This window comes from Ranitomeya imitator, chromosome 8 (genome assembly GCF_032444005.1).
Source record: "Ranitomeya imitator isolate aRanImi1 chromosome 8, aRanImi1.pri, whole genome shotgun sequence".
Lineage (NCBI taxonomy): Eukaryota > Metazoa > Chordata > Amphibia > Anura > Dendrobatidae > Ranitomeya > Ranitomeya imitator.
This window is the reverse complement of record NC_091289.1, coordinates 90,209,425-90,225,478: the sequence shown is the minus strand read 5'-3', so window position 1 is coordinate 90,225,478 and position 16,054 is coordinate 90,209,425. Positions and strand designations below refer to the sequence as shown.

The 16,054-nt window shown below is 44.3% G+C and overlaps 1 protein-coding gene across 7 annotated transcripts in view; it reads right to left on the bottom strand.

Moving 5' to 3' along the window:
- PDE4DIP (phosphodiesterase 4D interacting protein) overlaps window positions 1-16,054 on the bottom strand; it is a 1,776,665-nt gene that overhangs the window by 1,220,902 nt on the left and 539,709 nt on the right. For all 7 annotated transcript variants that reach the window (XM_069737152.1, XM_069737153.1, XM_069737154.1 and 4 more), the window contains one exon: window positions 12,485-12,604. In XM_069737152.1, coding sequence (XP_069593253.1) covers window positions 12,485-12,604 — 120 coding nt within the window. The remainder of the gene's footprint in view (window positions 1-12,484; window positions 12,605-16,054) is intronic.

The window sequence follows — 16,054 nt, the reverse complement described above, 5'->3', positions numbered from 1 at the left end:
TCTGTACAAATCCCTAGTTAGACCGCACATGGAGTAATGTGTCCAGTTTTGGGCACCGGTGCTCAGGAAGGATATAATGGAACTAGAGAGAGTACAAAGGAGGGCAACAAAATTAATAAAGGGGATGGGAGAACTACAATACCCAGATAGATTAGCGAAATTAGGATTATTTAGTCTAGAAAAAAGACGACTGAGGGGCGATCTAATAACCATGTATAAGTATATAAGGGGACAATACAAATATCTCGCTGAGGATCTGTTTATACCAAGGAAGGTGACGGGCACAAGGGGGCATTCTTTGCGTCTGGAGGAGAGAAGGTTTTTCCACCAACATAGAAGAGGATTCTTTACTGTTAGGGCAGTGAGAATCTGGAATTGCTTGCCTGAGGAGGTGGTGATGGCGAACTCAGTCGAGGGGTTCAAGAGAGGCCTGGATGTCTTCCTGGAGCAGAACAATATTGTATCATACAATTATTAGGTTCTGTAGAAGGACGTAGATCTGGGTATTTATTATGATGGAATATAGGCTGAACTGGATGGACAAATGTCTTTTTTCGGCCTTACTAACTATGTTACTATGTTACTATGTTACCCACCTGAGCCAATCCAGCTGCTCACTGTGGCTTGTAAAACTGGGCTGGATTGAATGGGAGCGACCATTCCCAGGCTCTTCAGTCACCCCTAAATCCCACACCCACCATCTGGCCCATTAAAAAAAAACTTCACAGCACTCTCTAAGGGTATGTGCACACGTATTCTGGGTCCACTACGGATTTTTCCGCAGCCGATTCCAGCAGATTTGATAAATCCGCAGTGGAAAACCGCTGCGGATTTATCGCAGATTTTCTGCGTTTTCCACTGCGGTTTTACAACAGCGGTTTACCATAAAGGCAGTTGTAAAACCACTGCGGAATCCGCAGAAAGTAGCGACATGCTGCGGAATGTAAACCGCTGCGTTTCCGCGCGTTTTTTTTCCGCAGCATGTGCACAGCGTTTTTTGTTTCCCATAGGTTTACATTGAACTGTAAACGCATGGGAAGCTGCTGCGGATCCACAGCTGCGGAAACGCTGCAGATCCGCAGCTGCGGAAACGCTGCGGATCCGCAGCAAAATCTGCATCGTGTGCACATAGCCTCACTGGAGCACTCATATAGAGTCATGGCCGAAAGTGTTTGCACCCTTGAAATTGTTCCAGAAAATGAAGTGCTTCTAGAAAATAATTGCAATTACACATATCTTGCTGTACACATGTTTATTTCCTTTGGATGTATATTGGAAAGTCACAAAAAAGGCAAATTGTACATCATTTCACATAAAACATCAAAAATGGGCTGGATAAAACTGTTGACACCCTCAACTTAATATTTGGTTGAGCACCCTTGGTAATAAATAACTGCAATCAAGCGCTTCCTATAACAAATAAAAAATTCTAACAACTCAAGTGTAATTTTAGACCACTCTTCTACTACAAACTGCTCCAGGTCTATCATATTTGAAGGTGCCTTCTCCCAACAGCAATTTTAAGATCTCTCCACAGGTGTTCATTGGGATTTAGATCAGGATTCATTGCAGGCCACTCTCCAGTGCTTTGCTTCCTTCCTTTTGTGGGTGCTTTTGAAGCAGAAGCTTTGAGTCATTGTCCTGCTGGAAGACTCATGACCTAGAACGCAAACCCAGCTTTCTGACACTGGGCACTACATTGTTACCCAAAATCCTTTGGCAATCTTCAGATTTCATGATGCCTGGTACACAGTCAAGTCACCCTGTGACAGAGGAAGCAAACAACCCCAAAACAGCTTTGAACCTCCACCATATTTGTCATTAGGTACTGTGTTCCTTAAGGTACCTTCACACATAACGATTTCGTTAACGATATCGTTGCAACGTCACGCTTTTTGTGACGTAGCAACGATATCGTTAACGAAATCGTTGTGTGTGACAGCGACCAACGATCAGGCCCCTGCTGGGAGATCGTTGGTCGTGGGGAATGATCAGGACCTTTTTTTGGTCGCTGATCACCCACTGTCATCGCTGGATTGGTGTGTGTGATGCCGATCCAGCGATGTGTTCACTTGTAACCAGGGTAAATATCGGGTTACTAAGCGCAGGGCCGCGCTTAGTAATCCGATATTTACCCTGGTTACCATTGTAAAAGTAAAAAAAAAAAAAAAAAACACTACATACCTACATTCCGATGTCTGACACGTCCCCCGCCGTCAGCTTCCCTGCACTGACTGTCAGCGCCAGCCGGACGTAAAGCGCGCAGAGCACAGCGGTGACGTCACCGCTGTGCTCTGCTTTACGGCCGGTGCTGAGACACAATCAGTGTGGGAAGCCGATGGCGGGGGACGTGACAGACATCAGAATGTAAGTATGTAGTGTTTTTTTTTTTACTTTTACAATGGTAACCAGGGTAAATATCGGGTTACTAAGCGCGGCCCTTCCCTTAGTAACCCGATGTTTACCCTGGTTACCCGGGTGCTGCAGGGGGACTTTGGCATCGTTGAAGACAGTTTCAACGATGCCGAAGTCGTTCCCCTGATCGTTGGTCGCTGGAGAGAGCTGTCTGTGTGACAGCTCCCCAGAGACCACACAACGACTTACCAACGATCACGGCCAGGTCGTATCGCTGGTCGTGATCGTTGGTAAGTCGTTTAGTGTAACGGTACCTTTAAACAAAATGATGTGCTTCACAAAAAAGCTCTACCTTGGTCTCATCCAGGGGCGGATTATCTGTGGCAGATTGCTGGAGACACTGGGGCAATGCTGGAGACACTGGGGCAATGCTGGAGACACTGGGGTAGATTGCTGGAGACACTGGGGCAATGCTGGAGACACTGGGGTAGATTGCTGGAGACACTGGGGCAATGCTGTAGACACTGGGGCAATGCTGGAGACACTGGGGCAATGCTGTAGACACTGGGGCAGATTGCTGGAGACACTGGGGCAATGCTGGAGACACTGGGGCAATGCTGGAGACACTGGGGCAAGGCTGGAGACACTGGGGCAGATTGCTGGAGACACTGAGGCAATGTTGTAGACACTGGGGCAATGCTGGAGACACTGGGGCAGATTGCTGAACACACTGGGGGCAATGCTGGACATACTGGGGCAGATTGCTGGAGACACTGGGGCAATGCTGGAGACACTGGGGCAGATTGCTCGAGACACTGGGGCAATGCTGGAGACACTGGGGCAACGCTGGAGATACTGGGGCAATGCTGGAGACACTGGGGAAGATTGCTGGAGACACTGGGGCAATGCTGGACATACTGGGGCAGATTGCTGGACACATTGGGGGTAATATACTGGACACACTGAGGCAGATTGCTGGACACACTGGGGGGTAATATACTGGACACACTGAGGCAGATTGCTGGACACACTGGGGGCAATGCTGGAGACACTGGGGCAATGCTGGAGGACACACTGGGGCAGATTGCTGGAGGACACACTGGGGCAGATTGCTGGACACACTGAGGCAGATTTCTGGACACACTGGGGCCAATGCTGGATACACTGGGGCAGATTGCTGGACACACTGGGGGCAATGCTGGAGACACTGGGGCAATGCTGGACATACTGGGGCAGATTGCTGGAAACACTGGGGGCAATGCTGGAGACACTGGGGAAATGCTGGAGACACTGGGGCAGATTGCTGGACACACTGGGGCAGATTGCTGGACACACTGGGGGCAATGCTGGAGACACTGGGGAAATGCTGGAGACACTGGGGAAGATTGCTGGACACACTGGAGCAGATTGCTGGACACACTGGGGCAATGCTGGAGGACACACTGGGGCAGATTGCTGGACACACTGGGGCAATGCTGGAGGACACACTGGAGGTAATATGCTGGACACACTGAGGCAGATTGCTGGACACTGGAGGCAATGCTGGATACACTGGGGCAGATTGCTGGACACACTGTCTGGGGGCAATGCTGGACACACTGGGGCAATATGCTGGACACACTGGGGGTAATATGCTGGACACACTGGCGCAGATTGCTGGACACACTGGGGGCAGGACTGGAGGCATGGGCAGAATGTAGACACGGGACATGATTGGAGACACGTGGCAGAATGAAAGACATAGGGCAGGATTGAATCATGGGGCAGGATGGAGACAGATGGGGCAGGATGTGGAGATCATATGGGGTAGAATGGATACTCATGAGGGCAGGATGCGAGAACATATGGCTGGAGCCAGGAATGAGATAAACGGGGCCAGGGTTGGGGAATATTATTACCATAGGGTCTAATTAAGGGATATTATCACTGCAGTGATGTATTTATTTTATTTTTTGAGTATACTGTTTTAAATGGGGGAGCGGTCCTGTTACTGTGCAGAGTGATACTAGATCGCCTTTTTTCTTCATGTGGTGTAATGTAGAAGTTGTGACAAATTAAGTAATGTGTTCTGCAAGCAGAGCTTGTGATAACTTATTTCCTGCAGAAACGAGTCCTGGCTGGAAGAAATGATGGCGGTCTGTGCTGGATGAAAGAAAGATGAAGGACTTCACCTAGAGATGTCACTGGTGAGTCAGTGTTACCTATACACTGACACTATACACTGTATACTATATACAGAGGTCCTGTGTACAATGTCACCAGTGATCTCTGTATTACCTCTACACAGACACTGCATACTAAATTCAGATCTCCTGTGAATACTGGCACTTATGGTGATAGTATTGTGTTTTGTTTTTTTTTATTACTGATCAGTATTGTAGTATTCAGTCACTATGTGGTGGTAATATGTGGTCTGGAAATGGTGTTGTGGCATTTATCCCTTGTATGTGCTATTTGGTCACCAAGAGGTGGTAATATGTGGTCGTGACATGGTGCGGTGGTATTTGATCCTTGTATGTGATATTATTCGATCACTGTGGTTGTAATTTGTGGTCTGGTCATGGTGCGGTGGTATTTGTTCCTTGTGGAGCGCCCCCAGACGCAGGGCCGCGGGGTACTCGGTCCGGGGTTGTCACGGTGGCAAGACCCGGTCCGTGACCCTGCTAAGGGGCATCCAATAAAAGGTGATAGTGCGTGGTGCAGAACGCGAGGAATAAAAAGGACACAGGGTTGCAGTCTCTTTACCTTTTTACTGAAGGCTTCGGGATCCGCAATCCAGAGCACTGCTAACAGGGCTGGCTGAGACTGGCCGGTCCGAAGGCACATCCAGAGTTCCCTTTGCAGGTGAAAATCAGTGTCTACCTTCTAGCGCCTGTGTTGTACTCCTTCCCTGCTGAGCACCATGGGATAGTCCTCACAACTGTCGTATCCGTTCTTTCTCTTCTCTCCGTCCCCAAGTATGATATGGCTAGGACGCACCCGTATGACAGGTAGACCTGTAGTTATTCTGGGACCCTAGAGACGCCCCTCTCCCATGATTGCCTCCTTTGTCCGTTCAGGTCATTTAGGTCGGACAGCCAAACTATAACTAATTGTCCTGCCGCTGTTTGAAGTAATGCGTAGAGTCTGTTACTTCCTCGGTGCTCTGGCCACCGGCTACGCGCCTCAGAAGGATGTTGCCGCGGTCTTAGGGACACGACTCCTTCTGGTTCTATCTCCTTCCTACTCTGATCCAGTTTCTCACTTCTCCACAATATACTTCGCTTTGTGTCCTTTCCTAAGATGCCGCCGCAAGGTAGTGCAGGCGCAGCCCCGTAACAATTGGTCCTTTCTGCTAGGCTCCTGCCAGGAACCCACCTCCGACAGGTCCTCCCTGGAGCTCTCCCAGGCTACTTTCTCCCTAACTTCCTGTCCAACCCCCAGTTTTACCAGCGTGTGAGGAGTGACCTAGTACATAGTGCCTTTTGCTCCCCCTTGTGGCCGGAGTGTGAAGTGTAATGTGTGACTGTGATACCTGGTCAGGTGAACTCTTTTAGTGCAATCAGACGCAACATCACTCCCCTTAGTGGCAGAGCGACATTACTGCAACGACCGGGACTCTGGGGCGCTGCACTTGTATGTGATATTATTGGTCAAAATATACCTAAATTGTATTGCAGATTTTAACAAATATTTAATAGATTACAGTAGAGTAGGGCCCGGCCATTTTTCTGGAATAATCTGATTCAGGTATATCATGACCCCCGTCACATGACCCCCGTCACATGACCAGGGGGGGGGCCCACAGTGTCTGAACAGCCCGGGGCCCTGGCTACCATTAATCCACCCCTGGTCTCATCTGTCCACAAAACGCTTTCCCAGAAGGATTTTGGCAAACTACAGTCTAGCTTTTATAGGTCTCTGTGTCAGCAATGGGGTCCTCCTGCTACAGTGTTTCATTTCATTCAAATGTCAAGGGATAATTCAGGCTGACACTGATGCACACTCAGCCTGCAGGTCAGCTTGAGTTTCTTTGAAATTTGATTTTTCAATTTTTCTCTGCCGTCCAGGGAGAGTAGCTCCACTGCCATGGGTTATAAACTTCTTGATTATGTTGCGTACCGTGAACAAAGGAATATTAAGATCTCTGGAGACAGACTTGTTACCTTGAGATTGTTGATATTCTTTAACAATTTTGGTTCTCAAGTCCTCAGACAGTTTGTTCTCTTTCTGATCTCCATGCTTAGTGTGGCACACACAGGCAAGATATGCAAAGATTAAAGGGACTCTGTCACCTGAATTTGGAGGGAACAATTTTCAGCCATAGAGGCGGGGTTTTCGGGTGTTTGATTCACCCTTTCCTTACCCGCTGGCTGCATGCTGGCTGCAATATTGGATTGAAGTTAATTCTCTGTCCTCCATAGTACACGCCTGCGCAAGGCAAGATTGCACCTTGTGCAGGCATGTACTACGGAGGACAGAGAATGAACTTCAATCCAATATTGCAGCCAGCATGCAGCCAGCGGGTAAGGAAAGGGTGAATCAAACACCCGAAAACCCCGCCTCTATAGCTGAAAATTGTTCCCTCCAAATTCAAGTGAGAGTCCCTTTAAGTCAACTTATCCCCTTTTTTATATGGTTTCAGGTGTGATTTTTATATTGCCCACACCTGTGACTTGCCATAGGTGAGTTTAAACGAGCATCACATGCTTGAAACAACATTGTTGCCCCACAATTTTGACTGGCCCATTTTTGGCATTTTGTGTGAAATTATGTTTAATTTGCCTTTTTTTTGCTTTTTTTATATTGTTAAAATGCACACAAGGGAAATGAACATGTGTATAACAAATTATATGTAATTGCTATAATTTTCTGAGAAATACTTCGTATTCTGGATTAATTTTAAGGGTCCCAACACTTTTTGCCAAGACTCTATAAATGATGCAGTGGACATAAAAAAAAGTCTACACATCCCTGTTACAATGCCAGGTTTCTGACAGGTTAAGACAAATAAATCATAGGAAGAAGAATCATTTCAGTTCTTTTTCATCTTTAATGCCACCCATAATCTGTAGAAAACCTTTAAGAGTCAAAATAAAATCATTTTGGGGGAGTAAATACGAAATACAAGTAAAACTAAAGTGGTTGCATAAGTCTTCACACGCTCTCATAAGTGGGGGTGTGTTCTGTTACATAGTAATAAGTACACAGCTGCCATCATTTACAGTAATTATGATTAATGCCATATTTAATGCCTATTTCTGTGTTTCATTTTACAGTAAAAGCCATGGTTCATACACCGCTTACATCATCTTTATTTTTTTATATAGCGCTAACATATTCCGCAGCGCTTTACAGTTTTGCACACATTATCATCACTGTCCCCGATGGGGCTCACAATCTAGAATCCCTATCAGTATGTCTTTTACATCCCAATACAGGAATCACAAAAATTTCCAAGGCAATAGATATACCAAGAAACACGGGGGAAACATCAAAGAAGTGGCTTAGCACAAGAGTGACCAAGCTGGTAACAGAAAAACACAGTTCATGTATAGTCCTGCCCAGTTCCTCTGGGACAACACATAGGACAACTCTCACAGAAGCTAGTAGGCTGGAGGCTTCCTTTCCTCACACATACTAACCGAGAAGAAAAAAAAGTTATCTGGACATTTAACTTCCTGCAGACACACCCTGAAGGTGGAGATATGGTGGGTAGGCATAAATGCCATATATTGCTCTCAGCATATATCATGAGGAAGAAAGTACTTATGGCTTTCACATCACGCAGGAAAGCACCTTTGTGACACATATCATGTACAGCACCAGAGGAGTGAAATCTTTTATTGTAAAAGGTATTTGTGCACAATTTTTGAAATACACAAGATAAAAAAATTATCAATTCCAGATACAAGTAAAGCAAAAGGTAGTAAATACAGAAACTCTTTATAAACTTGACCCAATTATTCAGTAGATCGAGAAGGAAAAGGCCAGCACCACCAATACTTCAGAATCTGTCATTCAGTGTCCAGGTTGCACATCTGCAGGCAGGCCCGAGACCCACTTTTGTCACTACACAGGGTCCACTAGAGTGCATCCATGTGTCTGCCTTACCGCCATATGCAGGAGTAGGGCTCCATTACTGCATTTCAGCCACACTAACTGACAACCAGCTGTCTTCTGGACACTTCGCCAAGGAACCCCACTTCCTAGAAATGGGTAATGCTTGTTTCTGGCCAAGACCAAATTGACAGGCGAATGTCCATTACGGCCATTCAAAGGAAAATGTATCTGCTCTCATTAGATCGCAAATGTTACACAGTCTTCCCTGTATGACTGTATATGCAGAGAGAGCTGTCAATCACTAGCAGGACGGCCCACTGGACTCATGCACACAAACAGAGATTTCAATGTGTTTAAATGGGTTTTGTGGACATGAGCCCCTCCTAAAACCCAGAGTGAAGGGAGGGATCTGCCCCACTACCAATCCTGCAGATCTCTCCAAAAATAAAAGCCCATGTCGGATTTTCTTAGCATTTGACTTGATCAAATAGTTTGACCAAATCCACACCCTCTTATTTATTATGCATTATAACCACAGGCGTGGCTGTAATCACAATACACTTCAGAAGGTTTAGTATGCTTGTATGCGCATCCTGGGGGACACATAATGACCCTTGTATATGATTCCCCTTACTGGCTCACAGCACATAGCTTTACACTTTCTGCATTATATGCAGTTAATGCTTCTAGTAAGAGTAGCATACACTTAATATTGATACCAGAAATGTATATCTACACTGCTATATTTTTTACTGCGTACTGCATAGTTATACAGTGTACCATAATAAAGTGTAAAAAAGTCTTATTCATTATCCCATGTTTGATCCTTACCAATACCATGCCACCCTATGATGGATGATTTTAAGTGCACCATATTTTGTATTTTGTAGTTTGTAAATCAATCTACTATATAAAGCTGAATGTGTGTGTGTGTGTGTGTGTGTGTGTGTGTGTGTGTGTGTGTGTGTGTGTGTGTGTGTGTGTGTGTGTGTGTGTGTGTATGTATGTATGTCCGGGATTGGCATCTGCACCGTCGCAGCTACAGCCACAAAATTTTGCACAGTCACACGTCTGGACCCCGAGAGCGTCATAGGCTATGTTGTGAGGCGAAATTTTAACCCCGCGCGTTCCAATTCACCAAACAATTTTGCCCCTCTCTACATAATGGGGAAAAAAGGGAAAGGAAAAGTGTTGGAGGCGTCGTAGCTACAGCCACAAAATTTTGCACAGTCACACGTCTGGACCCCGAGAGCATCATAGGCTACGTTGTGAGGTGAAATTTTAACCCCGCGCGTTCCAATTCACCAAACAATTTTGCCCCTCTCTACATAATGGGGAAAAAAGGGAAAGGAAAAGTGTTGGAGGCGTCGTTGCTACAGCCACAAAATTTTGCACAGTCACACGTCTGGACCCTGAGAGCGTCATAGGCTACGTTGTGAGGTGAAATTTTAACCCCACACTTTCCAATTCACCAAATAATTTTGCCCCTATCTACATAATGGGGAAAAAAGTGAAAGGAAAAGTGTTGGAGGCGTCGCAGCCACAGCCACAAAATTTTGCACAGTCACACGTCTGGACCCTGAGAGTCATAGGCTACGTTGTGAGGTGAAATTTTAACCCCACGCTTTCCAATTCACCAAATAATTTTGCCCCTATCTACATAATGGGGAAAAAAGTGAAAGGAAAAGTGTTGGATGCGTCGCAGCCACAGCCACAAAATTTTGCACAGTCACACGTCTGGTCCCTGAGAGTCATAGGCTACGTTGTGAGGTGAAATTTTAACCCCACGCTTTCCAATTCACCAAACAATTTTGCCCCTATCTACATAATGGGGAAAAAGTGAAAGGAAAAGTGTTGAAGGCAAATTGACAGCTGCCAGATGTGAACAAGGGGGACTTAAAGAATGAGAGCGATGGCGCCAAAGAGTATATACCGTACAGTTGCTAAGGTGGGGCCCCGACATGGGATACTCCCCACACACGGGGATATGGACACACACAAAATGCGCCACACACTACCACGTGCTTGAACACATATTACCCTCAGCACACATTTCACCACACATACACCAACCTCGCCACATAAAAGTCGAAACACAAAAGACGCCGCTCAAAACTCGCCACGCGCAAAACTCGCCACATGCAAAAACTAGGCTCACGCAAAACTCGCCACAAGTGCAAAACTCACCTCATGGAAAACTCGCCACACGCAAAACTTGCACACGTGGAAAATTTTCCACATGTACAAAAGTTGCAGCACATGCAAAAGTTGCCTCACACACAACTTGCACATACTCAAAAGGCACCACACATAAAACTCGCCATGCGCAAAACTCGCCATGCGCAAAACTTGCTGCACACAACTTGCTACACTAACCTGTCACATGCAACTCGACACACAAAAAGTTGCTACATGCATGTTGCCACACAAAACTCATCTCACAAAAGTCGCTACATGCATGTCGCCACACGCAACTCAACACACACAACTTGACAAACGAAACTCGCCCTAAAACACACACAAGTCTGGTATTATCCTTCAAAAATAAAAATCTGATTAATAAGCATACAAACTACAAGAGCAACAAATGTACCATATAGGAAATACGGCAGCTGTCAGTCACATGACCTGTCTATTATGTGTATGTGTGAGCTAATATATACTGCCAGGGGGAGGGCTTCCTGTTGGCTGGGGATTTATCAGGCTGCCAATTTAGCTTACAAATACTGAGGTAAAAATACTGAGCAAACAATGTGTAAACGAGGTCTAATACAGGAGGAGATGACACACAGGTATATACTATATACAGGGGAGATGACACACAGATATATACTATATACAGGAGAGATGACACACAGGTATATACTATATACAGGAGCAGATGACCTACAGGTACATACTATATACAGGAGGAGATGACACACAGGTATATACTATATACAGGAGCAGATGACCTACAGGTATATACTATATACAGGAGGAGATGACATACAGGTATATGCTATATATAGAAGATGACATACAGGTATATACTATATACAGGAGGAGATGACACACAGATATATACTATATACAGGGGAGATGACACACAGGTATATACTATATACAGGAGGAGATGACATACAGGTATATACTATATATAGAAGGAGATGACATACAGGTATATACTATATACAGGGGAGATGACACACAGCAGGTATATTATATATACAGGGGAGATGACATACAGGTATATACTATATACAGGAGATGACAGGTGTATACTATATATAAGGGAGATGACAAACATGTATATACTGAGGTGAAAATGAAAAGTTGTGAGTGCAAAATGAGAGGAGTGAGGGAAAATAGTGGAGTGATCGGAAAATGACAGATGTGAGGTCGAAATGACAAGTGTTAGGGGGGAATGAGAGGAGTGAGGGAGAAAATGAGAGGTGTAAGGGAGAAAATGAGAGATATGAGGGGGAAAATGAAAGATGTGATTGGGAAAATGAGAGGCGTGATGGGAAAATAAGAGAAGTGAGGTGCTATAACTAACGCCGGGTTCTTCAGCTAGTAGATCAATAAAATGTGATTAGCCAAATTAAAGACTACAAGCCCTGAGTCTTCAGTATTAGAAAAGGCTATAGGTGGTACAGTAGACACATATCTCTCTGCCATAGAGGACTTGGTGCAGCAAATTGGGTTATATAGCTGCATATCCTAAGAGTTATAAATGTAATTGGACATTTCGACTACACAAAAGACACTTGAGACCCCCATATTCATTAGACTTAAGTCGGCTGAACTCGCTGATATCGATGGGTTCAGCCCTTGGTCTATTAAGTATGGGAGTGCCAGTCGACTAATAATTGGGAGAGATGTCGATTGTGCAGATCTGATTTCAGACTGCCCATCACATTGTTCTCCCTGAGATAAGCCTGATCCGACATGTCAGTCGCCGACATTCTCATAGAGAAGACAGGGGCGCTCGGCCGAACAAGCTCTCCTGTGTATGGGACAGTCGACTGAGATGGTGGTCATGTGGCTGACAGTCGTCTAGTGTGTATGGCCAGCTTTGTTACAGAACTTTCACCAGATGACCTACCTCATGGTCTCTACTCTGAAGGGTATCCCTCAAGCTCTGCAATACGCATTCTTGGTTGCTTGTTAGCTCATGAGCACTGTTCAGCTTATTCGTCAGATGTTGCTGAGATTCCTGTAGTGTCTGCATTAAAGAAACCAGAATTGTTTACCGTGAAATACAATCAGAACTACCAACAATTGGTGATTAAATAGTTGATTGATAAATGACCAGTAATAATCAAAATAATCCTTCTATACCCATGTAAATTGCCTGCTCATTGCAAATCTTCAACTAGAAAAGTGGAGGGAGGCCATCACAAATTCACAGCAAGCCGAGCTAAGCCTGATTCTAAACCATTAGTCAAATTACATCCCATGTAAGGGTAAAGCCACACAGTGCAGTTGTCACACAGTTTTCAGTAGTCCAAACCAAATGCATTTGACTGCATGTAGCTTTTGCATTAACAAACAAGGTTTAGACATGTGTTTCTCTGCATAACCCAAAGTTATTAGGTGAATTTAACCCCATCCAGTCAAAGCTAATGCTCATTTTTGCACTTTTTTTTTACCCTTCTTCCAAAAGCCATAACACTTATTTTCCTATTTTCCACAGCATGTCAATTCTTTTTGCAGATCTGCAGCATTTCAGCACCCACTAACTTCCATTGAGTCAGTAACATACGCAGCCAAACCGCAGGTGTATAAAGGTTCGCGGATTTGCGTGCTAAAAAAGCTGTTTAGTGTTGAAAAAAGTCCTATTCTACAGAATCGGGTTTTGACACAAACACAGCAAAACCTGATATCTCCATTTTTGGTGCGTTTTTTTCACCACCCATTCATTTCAATGGGTCAAAAACCCTGAAAAAAAGCTAAAAGAAGTGACATGTGCTATTGTGCAAAAAAAAAAAACAAACATACAAAGCAGAAAATACTGATGACAAGAAAACAAGCTGTGTGCAAGAGATTTCTGAAATCTCACAGGCTTTGCTGGCACTGTAAAAAGCAGATGAAAATTTGTTTAAAAAAAAAAAAAAACATTGCAAAAACTCCCAGTGTGAACATATACAAAAGGCTGAAGTTTTGGTCAGATTAGTGTAATGACAGGATCTGCAGTCAGTTGTGCTCACCAGCGCACTTCTGTCAGGTCGTTGCTGACATGGTGACACGAAGTTCTATTGGTACACCTGGGAAACATATTCATGGCACCATACAGGGCTGGTTCCAATAGTTATGTTAACAAGAGATGAATTGATTTACAAAATTAATTCCAAGGTTCCTCGGGGTTTAAATAAAGGTTTAGGGAATAACTCTTAAAGAAAAGTAAATTTCAAAGATCCTTTATTCTAAAACAATTATTTTAGGCATTTACTTTATTTCATGATCCAGGCTTCCATTTGCACTTTTTTGTTAAATTATTCTTTATTTTTCATGGTTGTTGAAGAGAAAAACTAAGATCCATAAAGACATCTCTGGAAAGGGGACATATCACCATCATATTGAACATCTGGGATTAATTAGAACTAGGGAGGTGAGAAAGAGCTGACACTTCAACCTCCATTGAGGCAACACCTCTTGCCGTGAACAAGTAATTACTAGTGATGAGCGAGTATACTCGTTACTTGTGATTTCCTGAGCACGCTCGGGTGGTCTCCGAGTATTTGTGACTGCTCGGAGATTTAGTTTCTGTCGCTGTAGCTGCATGATTTGCAGTTGCTAGCCAGCCTAAGTACATGTGGGGGTTGCCTGTTTGTTAGGAAATCCCCAAATTACCCCAGGAAACCTGATGAGAACCAGCCAACAAGACTAGGATTTGTATACTCAAAGGGAGAGAAGTACAGGGGCTTTGTCTGTTCAAAAGGAATCTCAGACTCGCTGGAGCCAGTGATGACTACCATCAATACCATATTTATAAGAAGTGTACAGTTACAGTAGGTCCATATAAATTTGGATAGAGACAACATTTTTCTAATTTTGGTTATAGACATTACCACAATGAATTTTAAACAAAACAATTCAGATGCAGTTGAAGTTCAGACTTTCAGTTTTCATCCTGGAGAGTGCTGTTCACTTGGTTGGCTGTTGTGAAGGGGTTTCTCTTCACCATGGAGATTATTCTGCGGTCATCCACCACTGTTGTCTTCCGTGGGTGCCCAGGTCTTTTTGCATTGATGAGTTCACCAGTGCTTTCTTTCTTTCTCAGGATGAACCAAATTGTAGATTTTGCCACTCCTAATATTGTAGCAATTTCTCTGATGGGTTTTTTCAGTTTTCGCAGCTCAAGGATGGCTTTTTTCACCTGAATGGAGAGCTCCTTTGACCGCATGTTTACTTCACAGCAAAACCTTCCAAATGCAAGCACCACACCTCAAATAAACTCCAGGCCATGTATCTAATTAATTGAGAATGACATAACGAAGGGATTGCCCACACCTGTCCATGAACTAGTCTTGGGGTAAATTCTCCAATTACTTTTGGTCCCTTTAACCCCTTCATGACCGGGGGATTTTTCGTTTTTCCGTGTTCATTTTTCGCTCCCCTCCTTCCCAGAGCCATAACTTTTTTATTTTTCCGTCAATTTGGCCATGTGAGGGCTTATTTTTTGCGGGACGAGTTGTACTTTTGAACGACATCATTGGTTTTAGCATGTCGTGTACTAGAAAACGGGAAAAAAATTCCAAGTGCAGTGAAATTGCAAAAAAAGTGCAATCCCACATTGGTTTTTTGTTTGGCTTTTTTGCTAGGTTCACTAAATGCTAAAACTGACCTGCCATTATGATTCTCCAGGTCATTACGAGTTCATAGACACCAAACATGACTAGGTTATTTTTTATCTAAGTGGTGAAAAAAAATTCCAAACTTTGCTTAAAAAAAAAAAAAAAAAAAATTGCGCCATTTTCCGATACTCGTAGCGTCTCCATTTTTCATCATCTGGGGTCGGTTGAGGGCTTATTTTTTGCGTGCCGAGATGACGTTTTTAATGATAGCATTTCGGTGCAGATACGTTCTTTTGATCGCCCGTTATTGCATTTTAATGCAATGTCGCGGCGACCAAAAAAACGTAATTCTGGCGTTTCTAATTTTTTTCCCGCTACGCTGTTTAGCGATCAGGTTAATACTTTTTTTTAATTGATAGATCGGGCGATTCTGAGCGCGGCGATACCAAATATGCGTAGATTTGATATTTTTTTTATTGATTTATTTTGATTGGGGCGAAAGGGGGGTGATTTAAACTTTTATGTTTTTTTTATTTTTTTCACATTTTTTTTAACTTTTTTTTTTTTAACTTTTGCCATGCTTCAATAGCCTCCATGAGAGGCTAGAAGCAGGCATAGCACGATCGGCTCTGCTACATAGCAGCGATCTGCTGATCGCTGCTATGTAGCAGAATTGCACGTGTGCCGTGAGCGCCGACCACAGGGTGGCGCTCACAGCGACGGGCAATCAGTAACCATAGAGGTCTCAAGGACCTCTATGGTTACCATTCACAAGCATCGCCGACCCCCGATCATGTGACGGGGGTCGGCGATGACGTCATTTCCGGCCGCCCGGCCGGAAGTGGTAGTTAAATGCCGCTGTCTGCGTTTGACAGGGC